This window comes from Pelmatolapia mariae, linkage group LG16_19 (genome assembly GCF_036321145.2).
Source record: "Pelmatolapia mariae isolate MD_Pm_ZW linkage group LG16_19, Pm_UMD_F_2, whole genome shotgun sequence".
Classification (NCBI taxonomy): Eukaryota; Metazoa; Chordata; class Actinopteri; order Cichliformes; family Cichlidae; genus Pelmatolapia; species Pelmatolapia mariae.
Genome location: NC_086241.1, coordinates 16,277,674 through 16,294,302, shown reverse-complemented (window position 1 = coordinate 16,294,302; position 16,629 = coordinate 16,277,674). Strand labels below are relative to the sequence as shown.

At 39.7% G+C, this 16,629-nt stretch overlaps 1 protein-coding gene across 2 annotated transcripts; it reads right to left on the bottom strand.

The window, feature by feature from the left end:
• Nucleotides 1-88: 88 nt before the first annotated feature.
• LOC134644380 (Golgi reassembly-stacking protein 2-like) lies at nucleotides 89-9,502 on the bottom strand. Of its 2 annotated transcripts, none has more exons than XM_063497392.1 (10): nucleotides 9,339-9,502; nucleotides 5,589-5,669; nucleotides 5,311-5,514; nucleotides 5,098-5,184; nucleotides 4,874-5,007; nucleotides 3,664-3,796; nucleotides 3,431-3,560; nucleotides 3,149-3,232; nucleotides 2,897-3,010; nucleotides 89-883 (listed from the first exon to the last, which is right to left on the bottom strand). In XM_063497392.1, the coding sequence occupies exons 1-10, from the start codon at nucleotides 9,399-9,401 to the stop codon at nucleotides 684-686; spliced, it is 1,230 nt and encodes a 409-aa protein (XP_063353462.1). In that variant the 5' UTR covers nucleotides 9,402-9,502; the 3' UTR covers nucleotides 89-683. The 2 variants fall into 2 exon arrangements, with proteins under 2 accessions (XP_063353462.1, XP_063353463.1); XM_063497393.1 differs by having other exon boundaries at nucleotides 91-883; nucleotides 4,874-5,004.
• Nucleotides 9,503-16,629: the final 7,127 nt, after the last annotated feature.

Genomic DNA, 16,629 nt, shown 5'->3' with positions numbered 1-16,629 from the left:
CACTCTTATTGTATCTATAAAAAGATAATTTAGTCCTTATTCACTGTAAATTTTCAGGTGTGCTCTACCTACCATTATGTCTGTGATTATACTGACACCCTCTGGCTGTGTTTAGTATTACATAGAAGCCATACTAGGATGCAGATAAGATTCACAACAGATGAGAAAAACCAGAGGCTAACATTGAGAAAATACATCAGTTTAATCAAGGTAACAATATTTCACTTTACAGATAATTTCATACAAGACAAGAAAACAATGTCTGCAACGCTGCAGCCAGCAAGCCTTGTTTTCTAATGGAAGATCCCCAGTAGTATAAGTTATAGTTGAGGCCTCCCGTTAAGTAGTGTAATCCTTGAAGATGCAAAGATGCTGATTTGCACAATTTGAATAACCCATGTTCCATATTTTAAAAAGAATTTAAATGTCTTCTGTCACAGAACAACTTAAACTCTAAAATGCTCTCAAATTTCCTTTAACTGCCTTCAGACGCACCATTTCCAGGACAAACTGGATGTACTGCATTTAATACCAGTTCCATTCTTGCAGCTGAGCTCGCACAACAATCCTGATGGTCTGTTTGCACGTGTAATTTGTCAGCCGAGTGCTGGGGTGAATGGACAGATTACACTGTGTAAAGACTCAATGGAGAGCATGCCAACATCTTCAATTTTTGCTTTCTGTTAAGATGAGTCTGCAGACATTGTAATATTTATTGATCCAGAGGTGGTCACTGATGGGGATTTGGCATGAAAACTGTTCATTAGGATAGTGGAAGCAGGAGAAGTACTGGCAAAGACTGGGGGTGAAACAAAGTTGGATAGGGGAGGAGTTGCACTGGGGGCTACACCTGGCAGGTTAATTGCTGAAAGAGGTGGAAGACCTGCAGAAGATGACACAAAACCCTTCAGTTAGCAAAATTGTAATTTTACTTTAATAACATTAGCTCTTGGACACTACACTTTTACTTTTCCTGCCTGGAGAAGACACTCAGTATTAAAGAAAAGGCTCACACGGTGTTTGCTTCCATTTCAACCAATCCTGGAAAGATGCCTTTGTAAAGCACTTTCAAAGAGGTGTGAGTCAGAATCCAGTTTCTGTGCAACAGTGTATTCAAATATTAAAGGTAAGTTACTCTTCCACAACTTTAGTTTAAATATAAACACTAAGCACATGATTTAAAATGATCGACTTGGTAATTGGTTTAACCCTTTCACCCTTGGACGCCTACGAGGGATAACCCTTTTTCTGAACCGAACACTTTCGGTCATTTCAGCTTTGCTTCCAAAAAGAAATTTCTTGGTGTGCATCAGAAGTTAGTGAGGGTGATTTCTGCCTTGGTTGTCAAACCACATCTTAATGGATATATACTGTGGTGTCAACTCATCATTAAGTCTTTATGATAAGTGGATTGATTCTCAATAAATCTTGAGAATAACTTTGAGTTCAGTATCTTGCCCAAGGATACTATGGCTTACAGATCGAGCCACCAACCTTCAGGTTAGTTGATGATCTGCTACACTGATCTACAGCTATTACTTTTATAGGGTAAAAGAGTTAAAGGTCCTTTAGACTGCAGTTGCAAACATGTGGATGGGAGGAAAATTAAAGGAAATGTTTGACCCTTCCAGTTATGGATTCTAGTATGCCACGGGGGACAATTAAAAAGATTGATCACGATGGTAGTAGACTCTTCTATGATGACATTATCCCATCTACATGGCTCAAGGGGTCAATAACATGCTTATGGAAATGATAACAATGAGAATTGTATCCTCACATTTCAAACTAATTGGACACCTTGGGGAGATTTTTAATTGACTTTAGTTCTCTCCATCATGAGTCCCAAATGAGGGAATATCTTTTGGAAGAATAGTATTCTAAAGACTTTAAACATTCAATGCAAAGACTAGTTGAAGCTTTTCTAGGAGGATGTCTTATACCCACACTATACTCAGTTTTACTTTTGTCATCTGTAGAGTCTCAAGAACATTTTGGCTAGTTCAAAATAGTTTACACAGGGGTCAGAGGTGAAGCCGGTTGTCTGCCAATCAGATGTTTGGTGGCTCGATCCCTGGCTCTTCCAGTCCACTTGTCAGTTTATCCTTGGGCAAGATACTGAATCCAGACTCCACCCTGATGCTGAGTTTGATTGTTATAACCGCGTAGACATAGATAACCCACATTTACTAACCAATTAGTCAGAGGATCCAGTAAAATGACCCATCTGAAGTATTTAAATAAAGCCTAGAGGAAAAATATGAATGGACACAAACAATGGAGGCAAAAATAGAAATGTTTACAGGACTGTAAAAGAAGAAAACCTGTTTTTCTTTTTTTTAAATACTTTTTTTCCTATATCTATCCAAGCGTTAGAATTTACCAGGCTGAACTGTTGGATACATCTTTGCACAATGTCTCTGTCACTTAACTGTGTTATGAAAAGATCATGTCAAGACTAGTAATGGGAGAAGGAGTGATGTTAACAAGTCAAACCTGTTTCAGAATTTTCAAGGACACCTAATCTCAGGGTCAAGACACTTAAAAGTCAGTCAATCTAAATCCTATAGCCAAGTTTCACTAAATCCCTGCTATCTCAATATTAAAAATAAACCCTTAAACATTTGTTTCTATAAACAAATGTTGGGAACACCAAAAACAGCAAGCCTGCCATCACACTTTTAAAAGCTAAAATGTTACTAAGCTGGGCGTGTTCCATCAAAGTTACTCAGTAGTAATAAACTGTATTTAGCTGGACTATTCTCAGCTGCCTGTGGTCGTTACACTGTACGTCTTTACAATATATTTCTAATTTGCATTGGATAGTAAGAAAGCAAAATATCAGCGTTAGCCTTTACATCTGAACCTAAGCATGCTTGACAGAACAAATTTATACCTGCAGGCTGTATTCCAACTCCCGCTGGCAATACATGACTCACATCTGGCAACGAGACATTTAGGTTTGGTAGATTAGGAAAAGGTGAAAGACCTCCAGGTAGGGGCATTACGCCTATGCAACAAAAAGAAAAGGGAGAAAAAATAGACAGGTGTAGCAGACTAGCATCATGGATCATAAAGTATGAATTTTACAGACTGTCCTTGGCACAAAAACTGGGGAGCTATGAACACCCAAAGTAATTTAACCGACCTGGTAGCGTTGGAGCAGCACTGACAGACAGTGGAACAGTTTGTGAGAAGGGTACTTGGTTGTGCAGCGGGACAGCAGGAACTCCTGAAATTATATAATCATATGTTTTATTACATGAGAAAGGGACAACAAGGAGGAGATATTATAGGTTTCTAAATGCCTTTAACTCTTGTTGTTCTGTTATTCCATTTAGGTTTCATTTGAACTAATTAATTTCAGTGAGATTTCATCCTCAGATCAGCTCAAATTGTAAATGCTAAAGAGTCAGAGAGGACAGTGTACCTGTATGACTGCTCAGGACTGATGTTGGGTTTGAGCTGACGGACAAGCTAGTGAGACCTTGGTCCAATCCCGTTGAAGCAGAAGACGACACAGCAATTGGAACAGTTGGAACAACGGCAGAGAGGTGGACCTGGTAACCAACAGTGTTTTGTACATTTTTAAAAAAGCTGGAAGCCAGACAGCATCAAAATGATATTTACTTCTGGATGCAGTTATTAAAGATGCCAACTTACCTCTGTGAAGCCATCTTTTGGTGAAGGAGGTGGTTCGTAATGAGTCTGTATTGGTAAACTGATCTTCTTACCCTCAGCAAATGGCAGGGTAGGTATCCTGTGCAGGTAACCGTAGCCAATCCCACAGCCTAGACTGCATGGCAGAAATAGAGCAATACTGTGAAGGGGCAGCATCAGAAACATTGTAAAAGAAAAACCTGACACTCAAATTACAGTAGAACTTTTTCAACAATCAAACCCACTGAAACTCAGGGACCATAAAAGTGATGACAAGATACACCTCCCAAACGTAGGTGTATCCTTTTTCTTGATGGCATGATTCATAACTTTCTAACGTTCTTTGTAGCAGAAGTATACTCCATCACTTTCTTAGTACTGGGTTGAACCTACTTCTGCCTTTATAATTGCCTTAAATCTTCATGGCACAGATTCAAAAAAAGTGCTGAAGACATTCCTCAGACACTCTGCTCCATATTAACATGATAGCACCAAACAGTTGCTGTAGATTTGCTGCATAACCATGATGAGAATCTCCCGTTCCACCACCTTGGATTGAACTCTGGAGGTCATTTAAGTGCGGGGAACTCATTGTCATGTTCAAGAAACCAGTTTAAGATGATGTGAGCTTTGTTACGTGTCACAGAGGATGAGTAGACTTACAGGGATGGATATGGTCAACAACGACAGGCCATAGCATTAACAAAAAAAAAGGTTCGTTGGTACTTAAAGTGTGCCAAATGGCAGGATGAATCCATGCTTTTGTGTTGTTTACACCAAGTTTTGACCCTACCATCTGAATGTTGCAGCAGAACTCGGACTCAACAATGAGAATGTTTTTCAAATCATATAGTGTCTAATGTCTAAAGAGTTTCCTGTTCTTAGCTTATTTGAGTTATTGATGCCTTGCTATCAGCTTGAAGTAGGCTGACCATTCTCCTTTGACCTCTGACATCAACAGCAGTTTCAGAAATACTCATTAGTCCATCTGGCACCAACAACCACACCAACAAAGGCAGCATATGGCTTTGCATTCAGCACTTATATATCAAACACATTTTTTAAATCCAGAAATGAAAATAAAAACATAGCCTAGAACAAATTCTGCATTTAAAATAAACTAGCAGGATTGACTGTAAACTCCCCTCTTACGTAATATCAAGAAAGCTCACAGATTTTAACCAGCAACAGAAACTTTTAGTGACTGTCATACCTGCCTTCTCCACCCCAGTCAGAGTTTGGGGTGATGACCACCTCGCGGCAGTTGTCTGCGTCTGTGTTGTAAACGTAGAGCTTTAGCTCCTTCCCTTCATGTGTTTCAATGAGGGAAAACAGATCTTCGCTCTGCTTAAAAACCACAAAAATACACATCAGGTTAACTTGTTCCTGGTTTAATTCCTGTATTAAAAAAATAAAAATAAAATCTTAAGCAGGCACCTCAGTCATGGCGGTGTCCACTCCTATAATGTAGTCTGCATGCGGCCTCAAACCTGCCAGGGATGCAGGAGAATTCGGCTCCACTTCCTGGACTCAAAAACATGCAGCTATCAACACATGAGATCACAGAAATAAATAAGAACCCCCCCCCCCCCCCCCCCCCCACACACACACACAAAAAAAAAGCAGCCTCAGACAGAACCTAACACTCACCAAGACATGCCAAACATTTTCATTGGCTCCCTCGAAGCTGCAGAAGCGAATGCTGACTCCCAGAAGCCCCTGGCCGCCCCACATGTTGCTCGGCGTGACCGTCGTCTCCCGCACGGCCAGCGTCTTGCTGCTATACAACAACATCTTGACGGGCTTCTCCACGTTCATCTTCAGCAGCTCTTTCAGGGTGTCATTGTCCCTGTTCTGTAAAGAAACCAGTATATTCAAATGATTCCTAGGAATATCCGTGACTATCACTGACCTAACCGGAAACTCACCAGCCGAGTGTCACAGATTGAGATGATAAAATCAAAGAATGGCTCCAGTCCTGCACGGCGACCGGGAGAATTCTCTTGCACCTACAGATTATAAGGCGGTCAGAAGGTTTTCAACCAAAGCAGGTTAATGCCAGTCTTTTAAATATCTGCACACAGGATAAAATTACTGCAAGTGTGTCTAAACTGAAAATTCTAAATATTTGGCTTTAAAAATAAATAAATAAATCCATGATGAGCGAGAGCTAGGTCTGAGAGACCGACGGACACTGCACACCAATCACAAAGTAGCACCAAAGAAAACTTTGCTTTATCATCTATTTTACACTAAATGGGCAGACATTACATACAGAACATTATTCTGTATTCAATAAGACTTTAAACTAGTGGTTGAGACCATAAACTCATCAGTAAATGGTCACAGAGCACAGAGACAAAAAGGCAGCCAACAGGATTTGTCACAAAGGACGAGCAGCATTCAATGAAAACCTGTACATCTCTGTTTTGGCACACACTCCTGTGTAGTTTAACATTCCTCTCACTGGTTTAAGACTAGTGTGTCAAGTGAGGTTTCCAAGAAGACTCATTAGTCTTCTTGGAAACTAGTCTCCTTCTTGGAAACTAGCCTTAACTGGTTATTTTACTTTGTGGAGCAGCTTAATGTGGCATCTTTATTGTTCCTTAACAACCGCATTTCATCTGCAAGCTGACATGCTTAGCTGGAACCTACTGACACAAAAGTCATCAATAATATGTAGAGCAGCTGAGAGCATTTACAGACCAAAGACAGTTTTGGAGTGCTGAAACAATGCCATGCATTTCATACACAGAAGAAAGCAAAGAGAAATCAATTTAAAAGAGATGCACCCATGAGGCTTATCTCCTCTGATAATCAGTTTAAGGTCTTTGCCTAATAAGAAAAACCAACCTGAAACTACTGTCCTCTATTTATCCTATATTTTAAATAGGCCAGAAACAGAGCTTTAACTTCGGACTAGGGCTGGGCCATATCATACCGTTCACGGTAATGCCGGTATAATGTCGGGCAACGATAAGAAAATGAAATATCGCGATAGAATATGGTAAAACGCGCATGCGCAGTGCCTTTGTTTTCATACGCACATGGCGGAAAAAGCATGGCGGCGACAGAGAATGAGAAGGGCGAAAGCGGATCGGTGAATGAAACAGATGAACCAGAATTGGTTTGTAAAAATGCTGCAACTTCAGTGGTGTGGAACTGGTTTAGCTTTCGTCCGTCAGATACACAACAAAGCACTATTTTTGGTAGCGCATGCTAGCGGGTCGTCGTTATTACCGAGGTTTTAGGAAAATACGGCACACTTAAAATCAATCCTTTGATTTTTCTGAAAATCGACAGTGCCCCTTATAATCCCGTGTGCCTTATGTATGAATTCTGGTTGTGTTTACTGACCTCGAAACGATTTTATGTGGTACACGGCGCTGGAAAATCTATCAAATGTTTTAGTACGACTCTGCTAAGCTACGAATCCACACCCCTTGATGAATTGTCGGAGCATTATGGCTATCGTAGGCAGGAGCCTCGCGGAGTGATACATATTGTACTTCAACATATTACCGTATTGTGTGTGTATAACCTCTTTTTAAGTTTTGTGGCTATTACACATGGTTATGCTGAGGATATGTCGGCCAATTTCCACTGGAAATGCCTTTTGGTTAAACTGTCAGCAAGGATTTTACATTTGCACTTTTAAATTTTTATATAACTTTAATGCACATAAAAACAGCTGCTTGTTTAAGTGAAAATACGTTGATTTTTTTTTTTGATTTTTTTGCACGAATAAAGTTGTGGAGTTGTAGTATTTTATCTAGTGTCAATTATATCGTTATCGCAAATTTTCAAATGTATATCGTGATAAATATTTTTGGTCATATCGCCCTGCTCTACTTTGGACCCTGTAGGCCAAAAGTGAAAAAAAAGAAAAAAAAAAGTTTTAAAAAAAAGATGCATCTTTGGAGGAATTCCCTTCCATACCACATCACCACCAGAGGAAGGACAGAGGAATTCAAAAAGGTGTAGAAACATCATTGTGCACAGTCATAATGACGCTGCTGCTTTTCTGTTTTTCTAAGCCCTAGCTAAAGTTTGAAATGTGGGAAATGTACTTCCTCGATGGTGTGCTTTCAGCAGATGAGAAACACTTTAAATGACATTTATTCTATTCATTAACTTGTGTTCATTTTAATAAATAAAGACCTGCTGTTTCAAGTGTATACTATGTATGACGTGATTAATAATACAATGTTTTGGTGCGGAGCAATGTTTGGCTTAGATCAGACTTGTTTGAAATTGGTGTTGTCATACTGTCAAACCTCTTAATATTATTACAGATGTTATTCTTAATTCACAGTGCTGAAAGCTGGGGTATTAACAGGAACAACAAACACAGATTATATTTCTCCTATACTGGGTTCTCTCCTTTGGCTCCATGTTAAATCCAATTCTCGATTCTGGATTCTCCTTCTCACGTACAAAGTCTTGAATATTCAGGGCATATTGTCTTTTAAGGACCTCATATTACCATAATAACCTAACCAGAGCACTTCACTCTCAGATGGCAGGGTTACTTCTTATACCAAAAGTTTCCAAAGTAGAACAGGAGGCCGAGCCTTCAGGTATCAGGCCGCTCTCTTTCTTTTCACGGTTTGGATTTAGGAGACAGGCATCCTCTCTACATTTAACATTAGCTTCAAACTGGCCTTTTTTGATAAAACCACCAAAACCATCCCTTTGCTATGCCGCTATAGGTTCAGGGCTGGTGTGGGATTGCCTGTGATGCACTATTTCTTATCTCCACTCCCCAGGTGTTTATTTTCCTTCCTCCCTTTCTTAGTATCCTTCCCACCATCACCTAGGGTACGCCTAGAGCTGATCACCTGATTGTTGGGGCAAGTGTTTTTATGAGTTGTTGTTGTCTCATTGCAACTTCGTGTCCCTGAATTGTATTTAAAGTATCTTTTTAAGAATTTTTAAAGGCTTTTATAAAACAAACTGAGCTAATGACCCACTGTGAATGAATTATGTTCAAAGTGATCCTTTTTTCTTAATGATCCTTGATCAGTGGGTCTTTAGATTGGACACAGATAATGATCTTTGAAGCACAAAATGCAAACATTTAGCATTTTACTTTTAGTGTGGCCCATTTTCCCTGCGTGTGATCTGGTGATGAAACATCTTTAAAAGCTTGGACTGCCTGCTGGAGTATAACGTTTTCAAATGAAAACAGCCACACACACCCATTTCCATAAATCACGTATAGCAGCCACACCGGTTATTCTGGCATCATTCAGTCTGCTGGGGAGTGAGGGGACATCTGCTGATTGTCTCACAAACTGCACGTCTGAATGACAATTAACCGTGTCCAGTTTCTAATATGGATATATATCATTTAAACAGTGTAGACCGAGAGGCTATTAGCAGGCTCACACATCAGTGGTTGGTGCTAGAGAGTGGGCGTAGCAGGAGCTTCCATTCAAAGGCGGTGACAGCTAGCCGTTTACAATAAAGACAGCGAGCTATGTGAAGAGATTTCTGGGTGTGTCTGAGTCCTCCTCGGGGTCTGTGTCAAACACAAGCCTCTACTAGCATCAGTATTTAGCCAGTAGTAGAGGTCGCTTCCTCTAAAGGAAAAATAACCCTTCTATCGTTAGCTGCTCCTCCGCGGGCTAACAGGAGGTCACAGTCCGTACGTCCACATTAAAATGTTCTCTTACCCTGAGGACGTGGTATCCCTCTTTGCCTCCACCTGGTATCTCGACGCTCGGAGAGCCTCCCATGCTTCCCTGAGTGCGACAGTCAGGGTGGGACACCTGTGCTGGTTAGTTAGGTGATTAGTTAGCAGGCGGCTCGGATCATGCCGTGTTTCCTGTGGCTTTGGTTTCCCAGGACTTCCGCTCATGAGGATGATGATGGTGAAGAGGAGGAGGAGCAGGAGGTGCATCCCTCTGTGGTAGCAGGGTTTCATCATCTGTGTCTTTTAAGGTCTGATTATTTGTAAAGTAATAAGAAGATTATGGGGGAGAGGCTTTAAACTTTAAATCTGGGTGCTTCAGGGCAGGGGGACCTAATGAGGACGATATTTTAGTGTAATTTCAATAAGATGTTTCCTGCCTGTGAGCTTTTGCAAAATATGTTTGTTGGCCTTCATTATTTTAGCATAATATTAAATATTCTTAAATAACCGTGTTTATTAAGGGCGCAAAACCCAGGGGCAAGTAGTCTGAATCCATGGTGGTTATAAAATATAAATCATGACATTTGCAATGCATTGTGGGGAAGCAGGTTAAGCACACGAAGGGAGAAAAGTCTCCCAGCAGATATATACTTTTAACTTAATCTAGCCACTTTCTTGTGAGGCAAGTCAAACAAGAGAAGCCCAGGTCATGTCTCAACATGAGCAGTGTGACTGGTAACATCTCCACGAGCCAGCTGGTAGTGAAAACAAGGGATTCTGCTCTGTGTGCACAGTTGAAAGTCTGAAACAGCCTCTTCCACCTCCAGATCACGTAGTCTACCTCACCAGCAGGACTTGACTCATGACTCAAAATCTCCTCTTTCTCACTGACATTTTCAGATTAGGAAACCAGACAGTGTGGAGAACAGGAAAGACTGAAATAAGACAGGATGTCACACCCAGTTTCAAGCTTGTCACGTGCAGTGTGTTTGCTTAATTGTTTTTAGTGATAGTGTCATTTATTTGAAATCATTTGAATCTCTTAGGTTGTCAGTTTCAAATCATGTCTGGTGTCGTTGTTTGCACTTGTTGTTTGCTGTTCTTAAATAAAGTGACTTATGATATTTAAGGTTTGTGGCCTTTCAAAGTTTGTCTGGGGATGTTTTATTCATGCTGAGATTCACCAAATTAAGTTTGAGGTCACATTTTGACAATCGTAATTTAAAAAAATGTGCTGTAGTCCAGTTAAGGCTTCTTTTGCAAATGACCAACCCATGCACCATGACAACACGTCCTCACTCCCAAAGCGTAACATTTTACGCTAGGTGACAAATCGTCAACATATTACGTTTTCGGGCACCCAACGCGTTCCTATGCTGAGGATTTTGAATTGTGCATAATTTGTATTTAATTACATATTGTATACATTTTGTGGCTTAAAATTACAAAAATTGGAGAATTGCTGCATTACTGCTGCATTACTGCCTTCTGCAAACACAGTATCAGTTGTCATGCTTTGCCAAAGAGCACGGTGCTACAGTTTAAGATCCTGTCCTGTCACCTTCTGTAACATCAACTTGACTGAGAAATGTCTGTAGAATTCTCAGTTTATTCACATCATGGCTGATTTCATTTCAGTATAGCTCTGCCAGAGCAGATACGAGACCGAAGATGAAAAAAACTATCTCTATGATCAAACTGTGATAGGAGAGATCATCGGCTCTATAAAGAGCATGAGCTCACTGAGTAGATTAATGCATATAAATTTGAATATCTCTGTAGTGCAGCAGCTCTTATCAAATAATTTGAAATAAACTTGCTCAGCGCTGTTATTCCCCTCATCAGTCATCAGTTATCCTGTCAGTCTCCAGATCCACAAGAGCTCAGCCTGATCGTGTGTCTATGCAGGCTGTAAGCTGGATTGTGATGTAAGACAGGAAGTCAGGCTTTACTCTAATAAATTCTGAGAATAATGTTTTATTCTTTATACTGAAATAATAAAAAATACAAATAAGGATTGCAATTCAATTCTGATTTTACAGTTTATTTCATGTTAAAAAATTAAGAAACAGTGAAAATGGAAAAGAAATTCAGTTTTCGTAATTATGAAAATACTGAAATGTGTATAACAAGTATTTAAACAAATCACACGTTTCCAAGGAAACAACAGAAAAGTTTAACACATCTGATAATGCAAATGCAAATATTACTAATGTTCCCAGTAGGTTCTGCTATGCTTTATGTTTAGGACTAAAAGGCAAGCTAGTGCTAAGGGGATGGCAAGCATTCCACCTGCTAAACATCAGTATGCTATATTAGAAAGCATTCAGCTCCAAGCAGACTATAAGGACAGCATCACAGGGCTGCAAGAGCAACATGCCTGCATTAGTAATTAAACCAAACAATAAGATGCTCAGTAAGAATTCTGTTAGCTGGTGTAAAAGATGGAAAACGTTTTTAGTTATGCATTTTTTTCTTTTAGACCATCAGTATTTTTTTCTGTTGTTAGATGACTGTGACTTTAAACTTGCAGTAACTTAATTTTTCAGGTATTAGTTAAAATGGCCATGAGGAGTTTATGCAAATATAGCTGCTGCTAGAATATAAGACTTTATCAATGCTTCAAGAAAAATGTAAACAACTCATGTGTTCAATCTTCTAAGCAAATAAGCATTTTATTTTAAATTCCATTTAAAAGCAATATGATATCAGTAACAGGAACAACTTTTCAGATAAAAGCACAATAAATTCTTTTATTTAAAAAAAGCTGATGATTACCATTTTTATCATTGGCCCAATTGTAATGCATCGACTGTTTGCTTTGCTTATTGTTATTATTATTATGATTACTTATTATTATTTCATGTTATTTTCTTATTTTGTGCTATTTATGAAGTTGAAGGCCTTTGGCTTCATGCACCTTTCATTTATCATGCACTGTGATCAACAGCATGCTAATAAACCATTCATTCACACTTAAACCTTTCATTGTACACAACGATTCCTCGTGTCACCTTATATGCCAGTTAGAAATATACTTTACATGTTGACGCTTGCTCCTTCGAGAAGCAGATAAATAAATGCTGTATTTCAGCAGCAGCTTGCTGACACCTGAAAACTGCACAATCACTGATCTGGATCTGGTTCTCAGATTTATACTTCTTCAGTCCCTCAACGAATTTACAGCTAAAGCTGCAAAGAAATGCACCGTCCTTTTGTTCGGGCATTTTTACCACAGATTCCTAGTTTGAGCTGGTGAGGAAGACATTAATGGCCCCTCTCTGGTGTCCACACACACACACACACACACACACACACACACACACACACACACACACACACACACACACACACACACACACACACACACACGCACACACGCACACATGAACACGCACACTGCATTTCGACACAGAAAGCAAAGCCAGAGCTACAAACATAATAAGCCATTATTGTCAGGGTTACTTGCTTAATGCTGAGCATCTGTGAGAGGTCAGTTTTTGTAGCATGAAAGCATCTAATAAATACATGCTCTCTGCTGACATAATGTACTCTGCTGTTCTGGGAGGTAGAGATAAAATGCTAAGTGAATTAGAAAGGCCTGCGTTAAGATGACAGAGCACTGGAGCCAAATACCTGGACAGGCCATTTTTGCATTATTATTATTATTGTTGCTGTTTATCATTTTAATTTAAGCAGCATGACCAGATGCACATTTCCCGCACTATTGTTCCTGTTCAAAAGAGGAAAACTATGATGGTTCAGTGTGTGGTATTGTGCAGAAAACAGCATCAACACTTCTGCCGTGGGGTTTTTTAGTTCATCTAGCATGCGTGGTAGCAATCACCATGGGGAAACTTGGTAAGCTGCTTTGTAATTGCTCCAGGGCTTGTGCTTATTCCTTTAGAAAATGTCCAGCAGAGACATTTACTAGCAGCCTTTCAATTTTAACAAGCGCCACATTAGGTTTACACTCCCCAGCTATGGAGACAAGCAAGTTACAGTCTCTGCACTATTAATTTCCTACTTTCTGCCAGGATTAATCAAGCTGGGGGCGCGCAGTCAATAAGAGCAAGCTATTTAGATAAGTTTAACCCATTATAATTACTTTAGAAGTGAAAGGCGCCAAGGTTTGATAATTGATTCTCTTATCACCGTGTTGTCAAGCGAGGCTGCCGTTTGGCTTGAATTTGAGAGCATGCACGGATTTCATTAGCACATAAACACCTTTTAAAGGAGAGAGGAGCACAGGATTATCGCCCTTAACCAAAAAGAATAGAAGCAGGAACATTTTTACTTTTGATAATAAAACATAAATTGTTTGCAGGGGAGTCTTTGGTGATAGCTGCATGTGTGTATTGATGGTGTGTGGAGAAAAAAAAAAGTGGGGGGGGGGGGGGGAGGGCTGGCAAGCAGCCTGCAGTCAATATCATCATCATCATCATTTCATTAGACTTGCCTCACACAATGGGACTGTCAGTATCTATCAGGAAGCTAATGTGGCAGTGATTCCCAGGGGTGGGAGATATATTTGGCACACTGGGAAACCACTGACAAGAATCATAGATATATAAGAGAGGGGAGCAGCAGCTGAGGGGGGTTGGATGGGTAAAGTGGGTGTAGGAGGAAACTTCTGCATTAACCACAAAATATTCAACTAAACCAAAAATGTGTCCGCTGTGGAAATGAAGAAAAAAAACCAAACAAAAACACGGAAACAAAAACGCAGAGAGAATGATCACAGCCTTTTATTTCACTTCACTTGCAGTCTTATAACGAGTGCTGAATCCTCAGCGCGTGTGTGCCAGGTGTGAAATGGAGGGTGAACAGACTAGTTCAGAGACAGACATTAAGTGTTTCACGGTCTGGTGTTTAGAAAGGCGGGCCGGCCACACTGCACAGATTACTGCGAAAACAGAGCTGCTACATCCTCCTTTTATTTCACTCCCCCTAATTCTTTTCACCAATGTTTAATTATGCCTATAATTAAAACTGATGGAGTTACTAATACTGGATCAAAGTCACTAACGCCTTCAAATATTGTTTCTATAGTGTAAATCAACCATAAACCTCCTCTTTCCACATTACATGTATTAATGGGATAGTCTTACTTGTTTGATGCTATGATGAGGAGCATCCAGTCCAGAGTTACTAGACTGTAACAGGCTATAGTAGCTGAAGATTGGGTTTCATTTGCATTTAATCATTACAACATTCTCCAGCACCTGCTCCCAAATTAGCCATGTTATTATCCTTTGTCACATTTAACCTTCAACAGTGCCCCCATCCATAGAGCTGCAAGCCAAAAGAAAAAGCTCTCCCCCGTGTAGATGTGGCAAGAAGTGATTATTTCTTTTGAAATACATGATTATTCCTTTAATTCTCTGCTCTCTGTAACTTTACAAAGCAACCCCTGACATCAGCTCTGTAATGATCGCTGCACTGAAGCGTGAAACAAAGAACCAGCGTCTGCCGGGTGGAGGAAGGGAGGAGAGCCGCTAAAACAGTCGAAATAAAACACAGCCAGGCAGATCGTCGAAATGGGCTCTGCGGGGGAAAAATGTTAAGAAATCACAGTCTAATGCATTTTATGACAAAAGTGTGAGTGATGAGAGAAGTGAAGGGATTGGCAGGGGTCGCTCATGAAATCTCAGCTGTGAGATGGTCAGCCAATAAAAAGTCCCTCCAGGGTGATTAATCTGACCGGCGACTGGTGACAGCTAAGTGGACTGGAAAGATGTACCAGAAGAAATAAAGGGGAAAATCACGTCAGCTTCTCTTAGTTTTCCCCAAATATTCTGCTACATTTTTTTCATATGTTCAGTTTAGTTATCAGTGATCATTTACGTCTTACCCATTTTGATGCATTCAATAAATCTTTGGACCGTGAATATCCCGGAGGCCTTTTTTTCCTTTTGTATCAGTGTGAAAATATGATGAAAAATCATTATGATGATGAACTGATGAGATATCCTAGAAACCTGTCTGTCATCTAAGTGACAATAAAGTTACTGCACTATACACAGTAAAAATATCCTATTAAATTACAGTAAAATACTGGCAGCTGGACTGTCCAGCATTAAACCGTTATTTTACAGTGTTGTTAAATTAAGTTTTACAGTATAATATTATCATCTGATTCAGTCATTTATTTTAGTGTTCCTACTGTCTCCATAAACAGTTTATTACTTTAAAGTGCATCTCTATGGCGACACCCAAAGGTCCATAAGTTGTTGGACAATTATGTTTCTAGATGTTTGGGAATCACAGAGATTTTTATACACATCATTCAAATTTACTGAACAAACTAACAGGAGGATTGTTTTTTATACTTGGATGAAAATCCTATTTAGTCACTGACTTTCTGGAGTCTAGAACTGTTACTGCGTGTTTGTGGGTTTGTCTGCTTTCAGTTTTGTATTCAATATCTGAAAAGCATGCTCCAACTTGACCATTGAACAATATTCCATTTCTTTACTTTAAGAAACTCTCAGGTTGTTTTTGTAGCATGTGTCATTATCCATCTGCACACTTCAGAGTTCATCCTACGACTTCTATCAGCAGTCACATCATCAATGAACACTAGTGACCCGATACTGTTGGCAGCCCTACATGCTCATGTCTCCATCATGTTTAACAGATTATGCGGTATAATTTCAGCTCATGAGCTGTTTCCCATCATTCTAATTCAAATGAATCTTGATTTCATCTGTCCAAAGATTCTTTTTCAGAGCCTTGCAGCATCTTTTAGATGTAGATGCAAAGTCTGTATTCTGGTCTTTCTGTTCTTGCGTGTAACCACTGGTTTGCACTTTGTTGTAAATCCTCTATATTTCCATTCATGAAGGATTCTCTTGATTGTAGACTTTTACAATAATGTCAACATACATTTCAGTATGTAAGTAGTAGTAGTAAGAACACCTCACCTGGCCATGAGAATGCTTGTCAGTCATTTGTCCCATTATTCGTGAGAATTTGAAATAAAGCAGAAAGTCTGCACTTCAATCATATCTTAATTGTTTCATTAAAAATCTACTGTGATGGTGTACGGGGACAAAACTACACAAACTACATTTTTGTATAACAAATTATGGACCTGACTACAACTGCATTCACACGATAAGGCACATTACGGCATATTCTATCACAAAACCTGGTGGTGTATGGGTGTCTTCCCCAAGCTTGGGTTGTCTAGAAGCACCGTAGCTTTCCCAGCACTGCACTTTTCTGAACAGAGACCTCTGATGTTGAGCTTGGAATCTGGTGGAGCCAGTCTTCCAGGTACATGGGGTTACAGCTGTTAATCAATTTATTGCCACTGGGACCACTTT